This window comes from Podarcis tiliguerta (assembly GCF_965153285.1).
Source record: "Podarcis tiliguerta genome assembly, chromosome: 7".
Taxonomy (NCBI): Eukaryota; Metazoa; Chordata; class Lepidosauria; order Squamata; family Lacertidae; genus Podarcis; species Podarcis tiliguerta.
In genome coordinates this window covers 386,231-402,049 of record NC_139540.1, presented here as the reverse complement: position 1 = coordinate 402,049, position 15,819 = coordinate 386,231, and the positions used below count along the sequence as shown (strand labels likewise).

At 57.7% G+C, this 15,819-nt stretch overlaps 1 protein-coding gene across 23 annotated transcripts in view; it reads left to right on the top strand.

Annotated features, from left to right (window-relative positions):
* The window catches only part of PLEC (plectin), a 115,036-nt gene that overhangs the window by 56,910 nt on the left and 42,307 nt on the right, over positions 1-15,819 (top strand). For 2 of the 23 annotated variants that reach the window (XM_083448907.1, XM_083448906.1), the window contains exon 1: positions 13,940-14,123. The exons of 16 other annotated variants lie outside the window; for them this stretch is intronic. In XM_083448907.1, the coding sequence (XP_083305033.1) occupies positions 13,955-14,123 (169 nt within the window). In that variant the 5' untranslated portion in view covers positions 13,940-13,954. Of the gene's footprint in view, positions 1-3,502; positions 3,756-4,308; positions 4,516-4,755; positions 4,779-9,510; positions 9,585-13,939; positions 14,124-15,819 lie in introns of those variants that run through there. 5 more of the 23 variants (XM_083448886.1, XM_083448896.1, XM_083448895.1 and 2 more) reach the window with 5 other exon arrangements.

Below are 15,819 nucleotides of genomic sequence, written 5' to 3'. Positions count from 1 at the left end.
GCTTGGCCTGCACCTGGACTTCATTGCTTGGCAGGGTTGTTTTCAGTTTTCCTGTGAAGCTGGCTTTCTGAGAGCCAGGGTGGTGGGGTCAGAGAGTTGGCCTAGGGTCTGGGAGACCTGGGTTCAGATCCATCCCATAGGCACATAGGCAACTGCCATTCAGTATTGTCAACACTGACTGGCAGCCGTTTTCCAGGATTTTCAGATGAGAATCTGTCCCAGGCCTGCCTGGAGATGCTGCTGGGGTCTGAGCGCAGGGCCTTCTTCATTGGGGAGATGGAGAAGCACCCAAGACACCTTGAGTGCGTTGAAGAAAAGGTGGGGTCTCAAGGTAGTAGCAGCAGTAAGACTACTAACAGCAATAATTTAAAAAGTTAAGAAGCCACTAGGAGTGGCGGAGCTTCAGTTACATACCTGGGTCTCCTCCTGGCATGGGGGAGCTCTCACTTTCTCCTCTTCCCTTCAGGCTAAGGTGGGTACTTTAAAATGCTGGATGGCGGCTCCCTCACCTGGGCCTGGTTTCAAGCTTACCATAGTCTGCGGGTGTGTTCTAAACATGCAAGGCAAGAGAGCCTGAATGGGTCCTCTGGAGAGCCAGTCTGGCTGAGTCACTCTGGAGCTTGTGCTCTTGAGGTGGGAAGAAGGACTTTGTCTGTGGCTCTCAACATCAGCTTCCTCAGTGTCATGAGAGATGGAGAAGAACTTCTCCTTATCCAGGTCTGCAGGGTCCTTTTTGAGGTAATGCAACCAGAACTGTAGACAGTATCCCAAGCGCAGTTGCACCATAGATTTCTTTAATAGCCTGGTGATATTGGCAGCTTTATTTTCCCATCCTTCCCTATTGATCCTGAGCATGGAATCCACCTTTTTCACAGCTGCTGCTCCCAGGGCAAAGTCTTCATTGAGCGATCCACTGACCCCAAGGTCACACTAATGGTCAGTTGTGACCCAGTTCAGATCCCATGAGCATATTAAGTGAAATGAAGATTTTTTTTTGCGCCAATACTTTACACTTATTCATATTGAATTGCATTGGCCATTTTACCATCCATTTACTCAGTTTGGAGGGCCTTTGTTTTAAGGACCAAATCTCTTTGTTTTAATGACCTTGGATTATTATTGTTAGCAAACCTGACCACCTAACTCTAGAATGTTTATGAACATGTTGAAAGCACAGGCCCCAATACTGATGCTTGAGGAACTCTACTTCCTACATCCAGCGGCAGAGGAAGAGGTATGCGGGGGGGGGGGGGGAGCACATTGCCCCCTGCAGTGCAATCCTGGTGGGGTGCCATTGTGGCTGTCCCTCTGCCTGCGCAGGGTGCCATGCCCCCACAGGTGGTGTGTCATGCCCCCAGGGCGCACCCCAGCCCTGCCCCCCCACCCCCTGCCAGAGCATGAAGCTCCACCACTGCCTACATCTCTCCATTCAGAGAACTGTCACATTTATTGCTGCTCTGTTTACTGCTGTTGCTTCCTTTTACTTAAACAATTCCTGATCCACAAGAGGATATCTCCTCTTATTCTTATTCACCTGAAAGCTGTTTAAAAGTCCCAAGTGTATGTCGATGTTTGTTGACACTCTCTAAGACCTCTACTAGGTTTGTGAGACAGGACATGTCCTTCCAGAAGCCACGCTGGCTTTTCTTTAGCAAGGCTTGTTCTACTGTATGCTTGCTCATTTCATCTGGTCCTGGTGATTTGTTAGTTTATAATTTTGTCTATTATAAGTTTGCATCCTGATGAAGGTTGGCTTGTTTCTGGAGACCCGTCTGTGCAGACTCCAGCCTCTGGGACTTACCATAGAGAGTGCTGGTACTTCTGAATGAGGTCCTTCTCAGTAGAAAGTCAGGACTTGTAGCCAAAATGTCTAGCCAATCACAGAACTTGTTTGTGGGTTGCAACCTAATCCTGTTCATTTATGTTTACTTGGAAGGAAGGCCCACTGCCAGCAAAGGGGGTGCAGATGTACCCCTCCCCTCCACACAAATCAAGCAGCTAGGACTCCAGGCAAGCACTTTAGATCCCTGCCAGAAGTGGAAGGTGTGAGGAGGATCGCTTACATTTGACAGGCACCCACCAGGCTCCTCAAAGGAAAGGAGAGAGAAAACTGTAATTTAACTTGAAAGGAAATGTTGAAGGAATTATTGTGCATCTAGCCTTGGGCAGAGAAACCTCGGGGGGGGGGGGGGGGGCTCAATAGCTACTTCAAGGGCTGGTTCATGGAGGAGGGTCCAGGCTCATTTTCTCAGCCCCAGAAGGCAAGGAGAGGCCAGATCTAAGGGGCTCTGTTCACAAGAGGGAGAGGAAAGGTTTCCCGGGAACTTCTTGAGCTTTCAGGGGGGGAGGAGAAGGCAGCTTGTGCTGGGAATCTCCGGTGAGCAGATCCAGCTTGCAGACTTCGCAGCTTGGCATCTTGTTGAGCACTGTGAGAGGAGGATGCTGGACCAGAGGGGCCACTGGCCTGATCCTGCAGGCTCTTCCTTTGTCCCAACTACCCAGGGAGCTGGTGGGCTCTTCCTTACTGGAGCACAGAGGCTGGACACCCACCAGCCTTTGGGGTGCCCTGGGGCTGGCTTAGGAATCCTCCACCTGCCCTTTGATTCCAATGAATGACGAACTACCCTTGAATGGTCTCCCTGACCTCTCCCCCCCCCCCCACCTCTTTTACCGAACTTGCAATGCTGCCGCCTTCATTGTTCTCAACTAATCGACTCCGATTCTTTCGCACAGAGCAGAACCTTCGCGGGCAGCTCATCATCTCTCTCCTACATCAGAACCACCTCCAGGGTGGACTCAGGTGCTTGACCGCCCTGTGGCGTCAGGATTAACCCCCCGCTGGCTGTGGGGTGCTGCTGAAGGGCAGCAAAGGTTACATGCCAGCCCCGCAGATACATTTATAGCATTTTTACGACGCTGATGGTGCAACCTTTCCCCTTTCCAAGCGGCCACTCCTTGCCTTTCAAGGCTGTTGGAAGCGGGTCTTGCCTCCCGTTGCTTCGATGCCCCGGCCTGGAATTCTCCCCGGGGAGAGGCCGGACGGAGCGTCCTCTCCTGGCCCAAAGGCCAAGCCCTGCTGGAGGGCGATGGGTGGGGTAACATGAAGTGTGTTTGAGGTGGGTACGGAGCATACCCCGTCACCCCCAAACCTGACATTCTAACACTCGGCCCGCTGCTCCTTATGCGCCAATTCCTCCTAAGCAGCCTCGCCGCTGGCCCCAGGGAGAGGATCTCTCCCGCCAGCGGGGCAGGCCCTGGGTTGGGGGTGGAAGCCCCCTACCAACCCCACTGAAGGAAGACGCTTGCGGAGAGCACCCCTCGCCCCTAGAGGGGGAGGGTCAGGCAGGAGGAGAAACTGCGGCGGAGGCCCGGCTGAGGCAGGCGCGCCCGGCGGCGCTTTGTCCGAGGGGGCGCGCACAGGTGCCTGCCGCGCCGGGGAGGGGGCAGCTGCGCTGTGGGGTCCCTGGCCGAGCGCAGCCTGGCTCCTCCTCCTCCTCCTCGCTCCGGTGTAATGTTCTAACTCGAGAGCCGTGACAAGGCCCGTCCTCGCCGTCGCCGGGCTATTTATAGGCCCGCCTGCGCCACTGCCCCCTCCCCAACAGCTACGGGGGACCCGCGGGGGCTGGCGGTGTCGTGAAGCCCGCAGCTCCGGACCCTCACTCGGGGGCTGCCGCTGCCGCGTCCTGTAGCTGCTCCTCTTGCGCGGCCGGGGGGTGCCCTCCGGGACAGCGGCTCTCCCATGAAGATCGTGCCGGGTAAGCCGTGGGTCTCGGACGGCCGAGCGGGGAGGCTTTGGCGCCGGCCGGGCGAGTTCCTGGCAGTTATAAAAAGCTTGGCCGCTGCCGGCCGTGATTGATGGAGGGGGGGAGGGGGTATTTGCTCTGCCCACCCGGGCAGCGCCGCGCTCGCCCTCCCGCTTGGCTCCGGGGAATGCGAAGCGCACTTGGCAGGTTGGGCATCAGGCCTGGCGCGAGCGAAGCCCGCGATTCTCCTTCCTTGCCTCCCTCGGTCTTGTGGCTGCGCTGCCTAATGGTTGGATCGAAGGGGGGGGCAGAGCTAAGCGGAGGGGGAGGGCGTGCCAAGGCGCTGGGCTCTGCCCTGGCGAGGGCGAAGGGAGTGGTCAAGGCGCGCGGGTAACCTTGAGCGCTGCCTGCGCAGGGACAGCGGCGGGGCCGGCTCGCGCCGTCGAGGCTGCGCCGGGCTAGGCCGGGCTCCGGCGGCTCCGCAGTGCGGGCGGCAGGCCGAGGGGGGCGGGCCTGCGGGCTGCCCCGGGAGGAGGAGGAGGATCCTGCGCTGGCAGCTCGGGCGGGGCGGCCGCTCGCTCAGCGCCAGGGACTCGGCGTAGCGGCTGCTGCTGCCGTCGGAGCACCTCCGTGCCCTGCTCGGCGTCGCCCGCGGCCTCCGCCATGGATCCCGGCGGCGGCAACCTCTTTCCGTCGCTGGTGGTGGCCGGCCACGCGCTCACGCTGGCCCTCGTCTGGTACCGGCGCCGCGCGGGGAGCCCCGGCGAGGACGGTGAGTGGCGAGAGGGCGCGCGGGCGGCGCTGGGGCCCCGAGGACAGGCGGGCGGGCGGGCGCGCGCCGAGGGGCGGGGCGAGGCGACCGAGCTCCCTCTCCCCCCCCCCCGGCAACCAAACACTGACACGTGGGCGCGCGCCCATTAACCCCTGCGTGGCTGCAAGGCGCGCCCGCGTGCCGAGAAGCCGGCCTTTTCCAGGAGAGCCGCTCCGTCGGTTGTCAGTCGGCGGCGTCTTGTGCAACGAAGGGATAATGATCCGGTCGGCAGAGTGGGGGACTCTGGACCGCAGAGTTGTGGGTCGGAGCCCCACGCTGGGCAAAAGAGTCCTGCATTGCAGGGGGCTGGACTAGGTGACCCTCCTGGTCTCCGATTCCGTGGATCCCTGCGTGGCGGCTTTTGGGTGGCGCCTTCAGGTCGAAAGCTCTTTGAGTCCCTTCGCTGCCTTCAGTGCCGCTGGCTGAGCTTGTCGGGGGCCGCGCTCAAGGCGACCTACCTTACAAGGCTGTTGTGATGAGGGGGGGGGCAGGGGCGCCTCCTGCTGCTGACCTGATGCAGCGCAGCCCGCCTGGCTCGGAAGCCCATTCCTCCGCTTCCACTGGCTCTCCAGGGCGATGGGAGTCTCACAGAGTCTTCCTCCTCAGCGAGAGTAGCTGGGGTGAGACGCTACACTCGCCTCCTTTCGGGGCTCCACCAACTGGCCTCTCAAACTGCCCCACTGGATGCCGCCCAAGTCGGAGTGGCTCTTCTCCGTGACTCCAAGCTGGAGCATCTTCTAGATAGTAGCAGAATGAGGTCTGCGGAATTAGTTCCCTTCGGAGACCCGTGACGTCAAGCTGTGTCCTGCACTGGACTCTGGAATTACCTCTGCTGAGGCAATGCCCCCCCCCCATGAGATGGGGGAATGCAGGCACAGCACTGGGCCAGCTGCTTGTGGGGCTGGAGAGGGTCTCTCTTGGGGAGTTGCTGCTCTCTGGGTGCTGACCCCGCAAGGCTGTCTCCACTGCCCTTGGGGGTCTGCCAGAACCCACAAGGAATGACTGGTGTGTGTGTGTGGGGGGGGCTTCACTGCGTGTTTCAGCAGCAGCAGCAGCTGCCCACTTGGGTGGGGGCAAGAGGAGTGGGACAAAGGGCAGGTTTAGTTGTAGGTATGGGGGGGGAGAGAATGAGCAGGTGTCCCCCCAGGAAGGAGGGTGGCAGCTGCTGCTGCTGCTTCTCTGGCTTTTAAATGGGAGCAGCAAAGCTTTGCCTAAAGATCAGTAGGATTGAATTTCTGTTGGAAGCGCAGGGAAGGAGGAGGTTAAGTTCTGGATAGTGAAAGTGGTGTTCCTGGTTGATGACGTGATTGCCTCCCCTGGAATATTTTCCAGTGCCACTTCTGATGCCATCTGACCATCCCGGAGAGGACACTTCCTTCCTTGGGGGGGGGGCATTGGGGAGGCAGGATCTTTGGCCAAACATTCCTGTTTTAGTTTTCTGTTTGGGATGCTGCCTGGCCTTCTGCAAGGGGGTCAGTGTCTGTCTGTCAGACCCCCAGATCTCACTTCTGGGGCCACCCTAGGATGCCGCCCTCACATGTGCCTGTGACCTTTCAGATGAAGGAATGTGGCATTTGGCAGTTCTGTTTTGATCCCACACAAATGTGTGGGGCACTGGGCATCAGAGCTCTTTGCTGGGGGAGCAGGAGAATGCATTGAAATGGCACAGTTTGTTCTGGTGGCGAAAGCACTTTGGGGAGGGGTGATTTTCAGTGGGAAATTGGGGAGGGGGGATGAGGGAGAGTTTAACCCTCTCCTGCCAGCTGCCCAGGGCTCCACATGCGTAATGTCTTTTTTTTGGCCTTTAGCAAACCCCGCGGCAGCAGCAGCGCCGCCTTGTTCATTCTGTTCTCGCAGGCACAGCACATCTTTCCCTTGAGGGTCCCAGGGAACAGCGGACTGGCAAGGGAAGTGGCATCATGGCTCACATAAAAACATGCCAGCCCCACCCCTCTGCCACACGCTCCTTGGGGCACCAGCAGCCTTCTCCTTTTGATGCCAGCTGGGCATGGTCACCTCTTAGCAGCACCTGTGCCTCAGCTTGGGTGGGGCTGTGCCAGACAGCGCAGGTGGCAGCCTCTGAGCATGTTTTCAAAAGGGTGGGGAGGAGCCAGGCTGCTTCTCTGGCTGCGCTTTGGGGCAGGAGGGGGAAGGACTGTGCTCCTGGCTTCCTCCTCTGTTGTCCTGCAGGGTCTCTGGGGCAAAGGTTTCTGTACTTGCTGTGCTTTCTCTCCCCCCCCCAGCTAAAGGCTGGAGTTGCATAGCAGTGTCACCACTGGGTGCTCTCTCTCCCCCCCCATCCTTCTCACGGGGATCATGTGCCAGCCAGCCTTTTGAGCTGGCATCCTTGTTGGGCTCTGTTCCCCCTGCCAGCTGCTGCTGCCCCCAGCTGTTTCCCAGAGTGGGGGAGCCTGGAGAGAGCCCCCCCGCCTTCCCTGCTTCTCTTGGGCCCAGCCCAGCCCGCCATGCTGCCCAGTCATGCTGCATTCAGCTCTGATTTCACAGCTGCCCTCCCCCTCCCATAGGCCCGGTTCTGTGGTGCCGTTTGGCAAGCAGTGCTGTGCCCAGACAAAGCAGGAGTCCAGGGCTCAGTCTGGGACTTTCTCTGAGCATGTGCAGAGTGCATCTTTCCTTGGTGCTGCAGAACCAAAGCCCACCCTTAAGCTTGGACTTCGGGTGCCACAGGGTTTTCAGCTCAGGAAAACTGTGCCGTCTTCATGGTGGTTCTATTCCTGCTTTTAAAGGTTTTTTTGTGGGTTTCTGTGCAATGCTCTGCTGTTTTGCAAGAGGCTGCTATACTTTAATAAACAAACAAATATTGTGTGTGGGAGATCCCCTTCTGTGGCTTCACATCTGCAGGTCCCATGTCTGGCGCAGGCCTTGGTGCCCCACCCATGGGTCCTGACGTTCGTGACACAAATGAGGAGGTTCCTATGGCTGCCCACAACTCCTGTTTTGCCTCTGCCCCTTCTGTCAGAAGCTGAGCTGGTGGTTTTCTCGGAATCTCTGCCACTCTGCCACTCATTCCGGGCACCAGTGTGGGTGGGGCCTTCCCCCATTGCCATGGCAGCCTCCCCCCAAAAAACACACATCAAGCGATCAGGAAACCGCAGTCTGGTCGAGCACAGTGAAATTGGAGCTTCCTTGCGTTGAAACTGCCGGTGGCGGTTGGGGAGCCACGTGGGAGGGAGGCTGGCAGGGTGGGGAACCAGATGAAGGTTTCATCTTTTCTGCTATACTTTATTGGAAGGAGAAAAATAATCACTTCCTTAATAACGATTTAAACCATTTATTTAACTAAAACAGTAACATTATAGCATATGTATCCATGTTTGTTAACTGATGTGGTTAAACAATTTTTTTAAAAAAAAACTTAGACTGAGTTTTAGCACACATGAAAAACTTAAAACAAATCCTTATTTCCTGATGAATTACCTTTCGACTGTAATGTGGAAAGATCCCCCCCAAGCATTTTATTTTAAAAATCCAATTTAAATACAAAAATGATTTAAATACAAAAACAACAACAACAAAAAAGAAAAAGTCATTGATTTTTATCCACCCTGGTGGGGAGGCACAACAGAATGGCAGGGCTAGGCTTCTCTTTATATATATACTATTTTGCTGCATCACTTGTAGTGGTTCAGTGCTCAAGGAAACAGTCCCTGGCCTGGCAGGTGAGCTAAGCTCCTGAATTAGGCAAAAAGCCCACTCAGCATCCTGTTCATCCAATCAAATGGCCCTGTAGACCTGAAGGAGCATCTCCACCCCCATCGTCCAGCCCGGACATGGAGGTCCAGCTCCTTCCCTCACTGCGAGAAGTGAAGCTACAGGGAACCAGGCAGAGGGCCTTCTCGGTGGTGGCACCCTCCCTGTGGAACACCCTCCTACCAGATGTCAAGAAAATAAACAACTACCTGACTTTTAGAAGACATCTGAAGGCAGCCCTATATAGGGGAAGCCTTTTAACATTTTATTACGTTTTTATGTGTGTTGGAAACTGCCCAGTGTGGTTGGGGCAACCTAGTCAAGATGGGTGGGGTATTATTGCTACTGTTACTAGGAGAGCAACCACTGAGCCTCTTGGACTTGTGGTTCGAATCCCCGCAATGATGGGGTGAGCTCCCATTGCTGTCTCCCAGCTCCTGCCAGCCTAGCAGTTCGAAAGCACGCCAAACAGTGCAAGCAGATAAACAGGTACTGCTGTGACAGGAAGGTAAATGGCACTTCCGTGCGCTCTGGTTTCCATCACAGTGTCCCGTTGTGCCAGAAGCAGTTTAGTCCTGCTGGCCACATGACCCGGAAAGCTGTCTGCGGACAAACGCCGGCTCCCTCGGCCTGAAAGCGAGATGAGCTCCACAACCCCAGAGTTGCCTTTGACTGGACTTAACTGTCCAGGGGTCTTTTACCTTTACTACTGGTACTACTAGTAATAATAAACCCACCAGCATGATGTGGGTCTCTCCTGAGAGCGGCTCTCTCACCTGATTCCCTGCAGCAGCTCCCCAAGGGTGGAGGGAGAGCGTAGTCACTGCGGCCAGGAGCCTTGGCTAGCCTTTTCCTGTATCAACTTGCCCAGGCCTCTTTTAAAGCCATTTCGGTTGGTGACCATCGCAGCCTTCTTCCCTTCTCCTTCCTTTGGCGCTGCCCTGAACCCTCCAACGTTCAGCTTCCCTGGAAGTCCACATGTTCTGGTGCTGTGAGAGAGGGAGAAAAACCCGTCTCCATCCACTCTCTCCACATTGTGCATAATTTTATAGAGTTCCACCTCTTACTTGCCTTTTCTCTAGAATACAAACCCCGAATTGTAGCCTTCCTGCCCATGGAAGCTGCTGTGCCAGTGGGGAGTGGGGCGCTGTCCGGCTCCCCCAAAGTGGGGGACCCCGACGCCTCCTGCTGTCTCTCTGGACCACGGCGGCTCCTGCGCTTGTCTAACCTTTTGCCTTTGACCTCCAGGGCAATGGCTCACAGAGTCCTCTCTGCCCCGGCCTCCTCGTGGGTGAGCTGGAGCCTGTCCTTGCCCCAGGACTGTAAGTTGTTGCAAGCAACAGCCCGGAGTGGGGGGGGGGGTCGCCTGGGCCCCAACACCCACTGCAAGCTTTGCCCCTCCAGTGAATTGACCCCCGTGGTTGCTAATGTTAAATACTACATACTAAAGTGTGTGCATTGTGTTGTTGTTCCATGGACTTAAATGCGTGGTGGCATCTACTTACAGCACTTGAGGGCTTTGTGTCTCAGTGTGTGCAGAGGGAGAGAGCGTTTTGGGTCCCTCTCTGTGTTTCTGCTTCAGCCCCCTGATCATTTTGGCGGATCAGGAGCATAGCTGTCAACTTTTTCCCTTTTCTTGCGAGGAATCCTATTCGGAATAAGGGAATTTCCCTTTTAAAAAAGGGAAAAGTTGACAGCTATGATCAGGAGCTGACAGAGCAGGGGAGGGAATGGGGTTTTTTTGGCAGGTGGAGGGCAAAGGACAGCTTGGGCAATGCAGCAGGCGGGCCTGGGGAGGGGTGAGTGTGTGGGGTGCCTCTGGGTTCCTGTCCGCTGCTGCCCCAAAGCTCAGCCTGCTGGCGGTCTGTGCTGGATGTTCTACACAGTGCAGAATTGACATGGACTCTGACCAGTGTGGATGGAGGTCTTTGGGGTGTGTGTATGTGGAATAGGCAGGGGACGTAGAGGGACTTCCAGCTCCTCCTGCTGCTGTCAGGTGGGGGTGCAGCTGAGCCATCTGACAGAGATTCTCCTCTCCGGCTGCTCCCTGCTGATTCTGCTAATCCCTGTTGGGCTGCAGCCTGTTTCTGGGCAGAAACTTCCGCTTTTTGCTGTTTGCCACCTGCCTGCCTGCCTGCCTCCCTATGTGGCTGTCCTTGGCCCCTTGCCAGGCCTGCGGGGGGGGGGGGGGCTGCCGCTGCCCTCCCCCCACCCCGTCAAGGTCGCACCTGCCAGGACGCATCAGCTTCCAGGGTGTGTCCAGATTCTTGACTGCCGTGGAGGTCACCTCTGGACTCCGCACAGGGCTGCTGGCTTTCCAGGGGGTGCCTGGCCCCTGTGCCGGTGGGGGCCCTGTGGGGCAAGGCAATCTGGGAGGGGCTGCCCCACCCAGTTCTGGCTTGGGTCTATTTTTAGATGGCGCAGCTTCTGTCTGCAAGCTGGTGAGCGGCGAGGGAGGCTGTTTATCCTGGAAACCAAATAAGAGGCCTGGTTACTGTGGCTGCTGCTGCTAATGGGGCTGTTTCTCCCTCACCAGACCACAGACCAGACTGCTGTGGGGAAGAGGCAGGTGGGGGGGGGGAGAGGGACTGGCCTCAGGCCAAGCAGTGGGAGCTCTTCACAGCCTCTGGGGTTCCACTCTCCCTCTGGACATACCTGGGGACTTGTGGGCCTTCAGTGAAGCTGAGTGGGGGGAGAATCAGCGACGAGTTAAAGTGTGGCATTTGCTCCCCAGGAGGCAGGGATGGCCCCCACTGGGATGGCCTTAAGAGAGGATGAGAGCAATACCTAGAGAGGGCTATGATGGCTATTTGCCCTGATGGCTCTGCTCTGCCCTGGGACCCATGGAGGGGATTCCTGCTTGCTGGTTTCCCCACAGGTGACTGGTAAAGGTAAAGGGACCCCTGACCATTAAGACCTGCCAAAGGCCCTTCTAGTCCAGCACCCCCTTCTCCCAGGGGCTGAGTGGGGCCCATATCCTGATATTCATTGGTCCTGAGGCTGGTGCTTTGCTCCCTTGTGCTCTCTGACCCCAGGGGGGGGGACACCCACTTTTCTCTAGGCTGGTGACATGGGATTATTAATAATATTTATTAGTGGCCTTCTCCTGCCAGAAAACAAACATTAAAAACGAAATAAGTGGACATATGACTGTTGAATTTTAGAGTATTTATTTTGTTTGTTTATGTTAAAGAAAACTCAATAAAAAGCATTGGGGGGGGGGGGAGAAAACCGAAAAAAGCGAGAATGAAAACAAGGGCACAAACAACCTAGACCAGGGGGCAGCAAACTTTTTCAGCAGGGGGCCGGTCCACTGTCCCTCAGACCTTGTGGGGGGCCGGACTATATTTTGAAAAGAAATATGAACGAATTCCTATGCCCCGCAAATAACCCAGAGATGCATTTTAAGTAAAAGCACACATTCTACTCATGTAAAACCACGCTGATTCCCGGACCCTCCGCCGGCTGGATTTAGAAGGCGATTGGGCCGGATCCGGCCCCCGGGCCTTAGTTTGCCTGCCCATGCCCTAGACGCTGGCAGATGATATGAGTAAAGGCAGGTGGACTAGTGGGGCGTCCTGGCTGGAGGGGTTGTGGAGCCCCCTAGCGGCCACCTCGGGGATAATGATGAGCCCCTCCGCTTGTGGGTCTCTTACCCGGAGAGCCCCTCTTTCCTATGGGGTGGGAGCAGAGTGGGCAGCCGCGCCCCCTGAGCTGGTGCTGCTGTGGGGGCTCTTCTCACGCCCTTCCTGCTAGGAGGGGTTCCCGCTTTTCCTCCGCAGTTTCAGGAGCAGCACCCATCTCCTCCCCCCAACTTCCACGCCCCCCAGGTCTTTCTCTCTCTTTGAGGGGGGTGCTTTTTGTTGGGGGGCGGGCGAAGGAAGTCAGACCTCAAGGCTGGGACAGTCGGTGCCGCGTTGCGGCAGTGAGCCGTGTTGCTGCGTGTGCAGCATAAGGGGCACCTCTGAGCATGTGCAGAGCGCGGGCCTTGGCGGGGCGGTGTGTGGCGCTGCTTTGGTGAGCGGGAAAGGCCGCCTGCGTGCTCTTCCTGTCCCGGACGCAGCACCCCCCCCCCCAAAGTCCTTATTCACTTTTTCCAGCTTCCCGCCCTGCTGTGCCAGAAAGGGGGGGGGCGGATGCTGTTCTGGTGCAGGAATCTGGTTCTGATTATGCCAAGTGACTCAATTGTCCCTCTGCTCCGTGGGGCGGGATCCTGCTGCTGCCCCCTACCCCGCCCAGACCCTGGGAACCAGGCTGGCCCTGAGAATTTCCCAGCGTGACTCAGGGGCCAGGGAGCCCCCTGGGGGCCGGATGCCTGCAGGGGGAAAAGCACCCCTCTCTCTCCCCCCGCTACGCTTATCGCGCCCTTTCGCAGCCGCGCGCGGCCTTATCTGTCTCGCGCAGACGCGCACGTGGGAGCGGGGGTCATGCGGGGGGAGCGAGGCCAGATAGCCAGGCTGGCAGGCCTTTCCCTGCGCAGGGAGGCCCACGGGGTAGTCGGGGCACCAGAGGTTGCCCAGCCCGGCCCCCTGCCCGGCTCTGGAGAGCGGGAGAAGGGCAGAGGCGTCTGGACGGGACTTTGGTGGGGCCGGCTGACTGCGCCGCCAGGGAGGGAGGGAGGCTCGGGCGTCGTCGGCTCCCTCGCCAGGCGCCCGGCCAAGGCGCTGGTGACGAGAGGGCGACGTGCGGAGTCCCCGCGCGGCTCCAGCGGGGCTTCCCTCGCTCGCTCCCTCGGGGACCGGCTGGCTCGAGTCCCGCAGCGCCCAGCGGGCCGGAGCTGCCTCTGCCGGGGGCTTCTCGCCGCGCCCGAGGGTGGCTCTGGTGGCGCTTGTCGCTCGTCTGCATCCTCCGAGGGCCGGAAAGGCGGCCCGCTCCCCTCTCGGAGGCCACTCCTGGCCTGGTGCCCGCCTGGCATTTCCCGCCAGGCTGCGGAAGGCGGCTGGTTAATGATTATTTTTTTGTCGTTCGTTTCGTTTCTGTATCGCTTTGTGTTTTCAAGTCGGCGGCAAACCTCAAAGCGGTTTACAAGCTGCGTGGAAACAAAACCAGAAGGAAAACAAATAGACTGTATCCCTGCAGAGCAACACAATTAACAGGAAACTAAGACATTATTTTAATAATTTCGCAACAAGACCCTACAGAGGAAGATAAAGTGTCGAACACACATTTAATGCTGCAAAGTTAAGAGCAAAAAATTCTTTGAACGGGACGGGCTTGGGATAGCACAGTCTGTAGGGTCGTGGCTTCGAGCCCCACGTTGCGCAAAAACGTTTCCTGCCTTGCGAGGGGTTGGGCTAGATGACCCCCGTGGTTCTTCCCAACTCTGTGATTCTATGACGATGATTACTAGAGGAAGTCAGGTATCAAATGCACACTGAAAACAGCACTGGAACAGGCGCGCCCTTTCCCCAGAGCCTGTGGTGTTAGTTTTGCGCATCCCGCGGCACTGGTGCGCCGTCTGCTGCTGGCTGGGGGCGTTTCTCTGTGTGCGCAGTGGCCTAGATCGCGGTTAGGGTTAGACTAGACGGCCTCTGGGCTCCCCTTTCTCAGTCCCACCCAGGCCTGGCCCGTCGGCGGTGCGCATCTCTGGCAGCCGCCGGGCCTGGTGGCGAGGGGCGGGCGCGGGGCGGGGCGCTTCCTGCTGGCGGAGCCGTCGAGCCGGCCGGGCGGGAGGGAGCCAGAGCGCGTCGCCATGGCTTCCCGTAGCAGCAGCAGCAGCAGCACCCTCGGCGGGAGCGCGGAGCCGTCGGTGAGCGCCTACTTCGCCTACAAGCGGGAGGTGCTCCTGGGCGCCTCGGAGTGGCTCAGCGCCCCCGAGCGCTACCGCCAGCGCCTTCTCTACAGCCAGCTCTGCTGCGTAGGTAGGTGGGTGCGTGGCTGCTCGAGCGAGCGGGCGATGGGAGGCGGGCACTGCCAGGCAGCAGCTGCACCTCTCCCTCCTGCCAAGGGTGCGCGCCGTCCAGGCTCGGTCCTCCTCGTCCTCAGCCGCGGCGAGCCGAGGGTTAAAGGGGGCGCGGAACGAGCTGTCTCCGCCTCCCGTCCCCGTAGCAACCAGCCCGCGCACGCGCGCTCCCTCGCAAGGGAGGGAGTCCTGGCTGGGCGCGCGCTCCCGACCCTTCAGAGCCCTTTGCCAGCGCCGCTGCCGGCCAGAGCCCAGGGAGCGCGGTTGACTAGAGTCTCCTCGGCTGGAGCCGGCTCTGGTGGGGCTGCCCCATCTCTGTGCCTGGACTGGCACCCAATAAGGGGCCCTTGCCACGCGGGTAGGAGGCAGAGGCGCCGCGGGAGAATGGAAGTCTTAAAATACATCTCTATATGCGAGTGTGTTTGTTGTTTTTCACAATGCAGCGAACAGCAAAACAAACTGGCCATTCTTGAGCTCCTCGAAGCAAACGCCGCTCCTTCTCTCCCAAGTCCTCCATGCCTTTGGGGTGGTCTCTGGGGGGGGGGGGGGCGGGGGCGGGGGCTCAGCTCCTGGGAACCATTTTTAATTACAAGGCTGCATTAGAAGACTGTGAATCAAAGTTTCCCCTTCCTTCTGGTGGGCAGGGAGCCCAGAGGAAGCAGCGGCTGCCGGCCTGGTGTCCTGCCTGGAAAATGTTCCTGGTCGGGCTTCTGTCGGCTGGGGAGGAGGAGGGAGCCCCTCCCGCCCTTGGCAGGCTCACCTGGCAGCAAGGGGAAGGAGGAGCCCCGGGATCCCTGCCAACAGCACCCCAGTCCTTTGGCAAATTTGCATAAATTCCTCAGTTTCTGCTCATGGCTGGGTGTGGACGTCCTCAGCACTAGGAGCTTGGTTGCAGAAAGAAATGTAGTCGTACAGTCAGCACTTTGCATCCTTCCTGCCCTGAGGAGCCTGAGATCCAAAACACACAGGAGGGAGCAGAGAATGGAGAGGCAAGGGGGAGTGTGAATGGAGAAATCTGAGGGCTCCCTTGGACAAAAAACAAGGAAACCAGCCAGAAATACCAGAGCAAAACAGGAGCCAGTAGGCTTGGTCTTTATTGAAGACTGTCTTGTGACAGGACTCCCACCTGCCACCAGGTGGAACAAGATGGGAGCCCCAAACAAAAGAGAACCCAAACTTTTATTAGCTGCTAATCCCCATGTTACACCCCCCAAACTACATCACTCATACATCACGGTGACATCATGAAAGGGGAGGTCTGGGGGCTGTAATCTGAGCATCCTGGACCCTGCCCCATGGTTCTCCTTGCCCTCCACCAAACACCCATCAAGGGTAACAAAAATGATATTTACATTTCCCTGTTTCCCAGCCAAATTCACCCCACCCTTTTGTCTTCATCTGGGTTTGTTATTTCTGGCATGGCTACCTGTCTGGCACTCAGGTATCAGGAGGCCAGGGATTATCACTCAGGCAGAGGGGCTGCTGAGGAGCTGAGCTCACAGGTCTAGATGAAGTTTTCCCAGTGAGCCATTACAGAGATACATTGATCAGTGAATTCTTACATTTGGTGTCGTGCAGCAGAGGCCCTTTGAATAGATAGGAAGAAACTGTGATGAAGTGTTTTGTGAGGACAAATCACAAAAGGGATTGTGCTG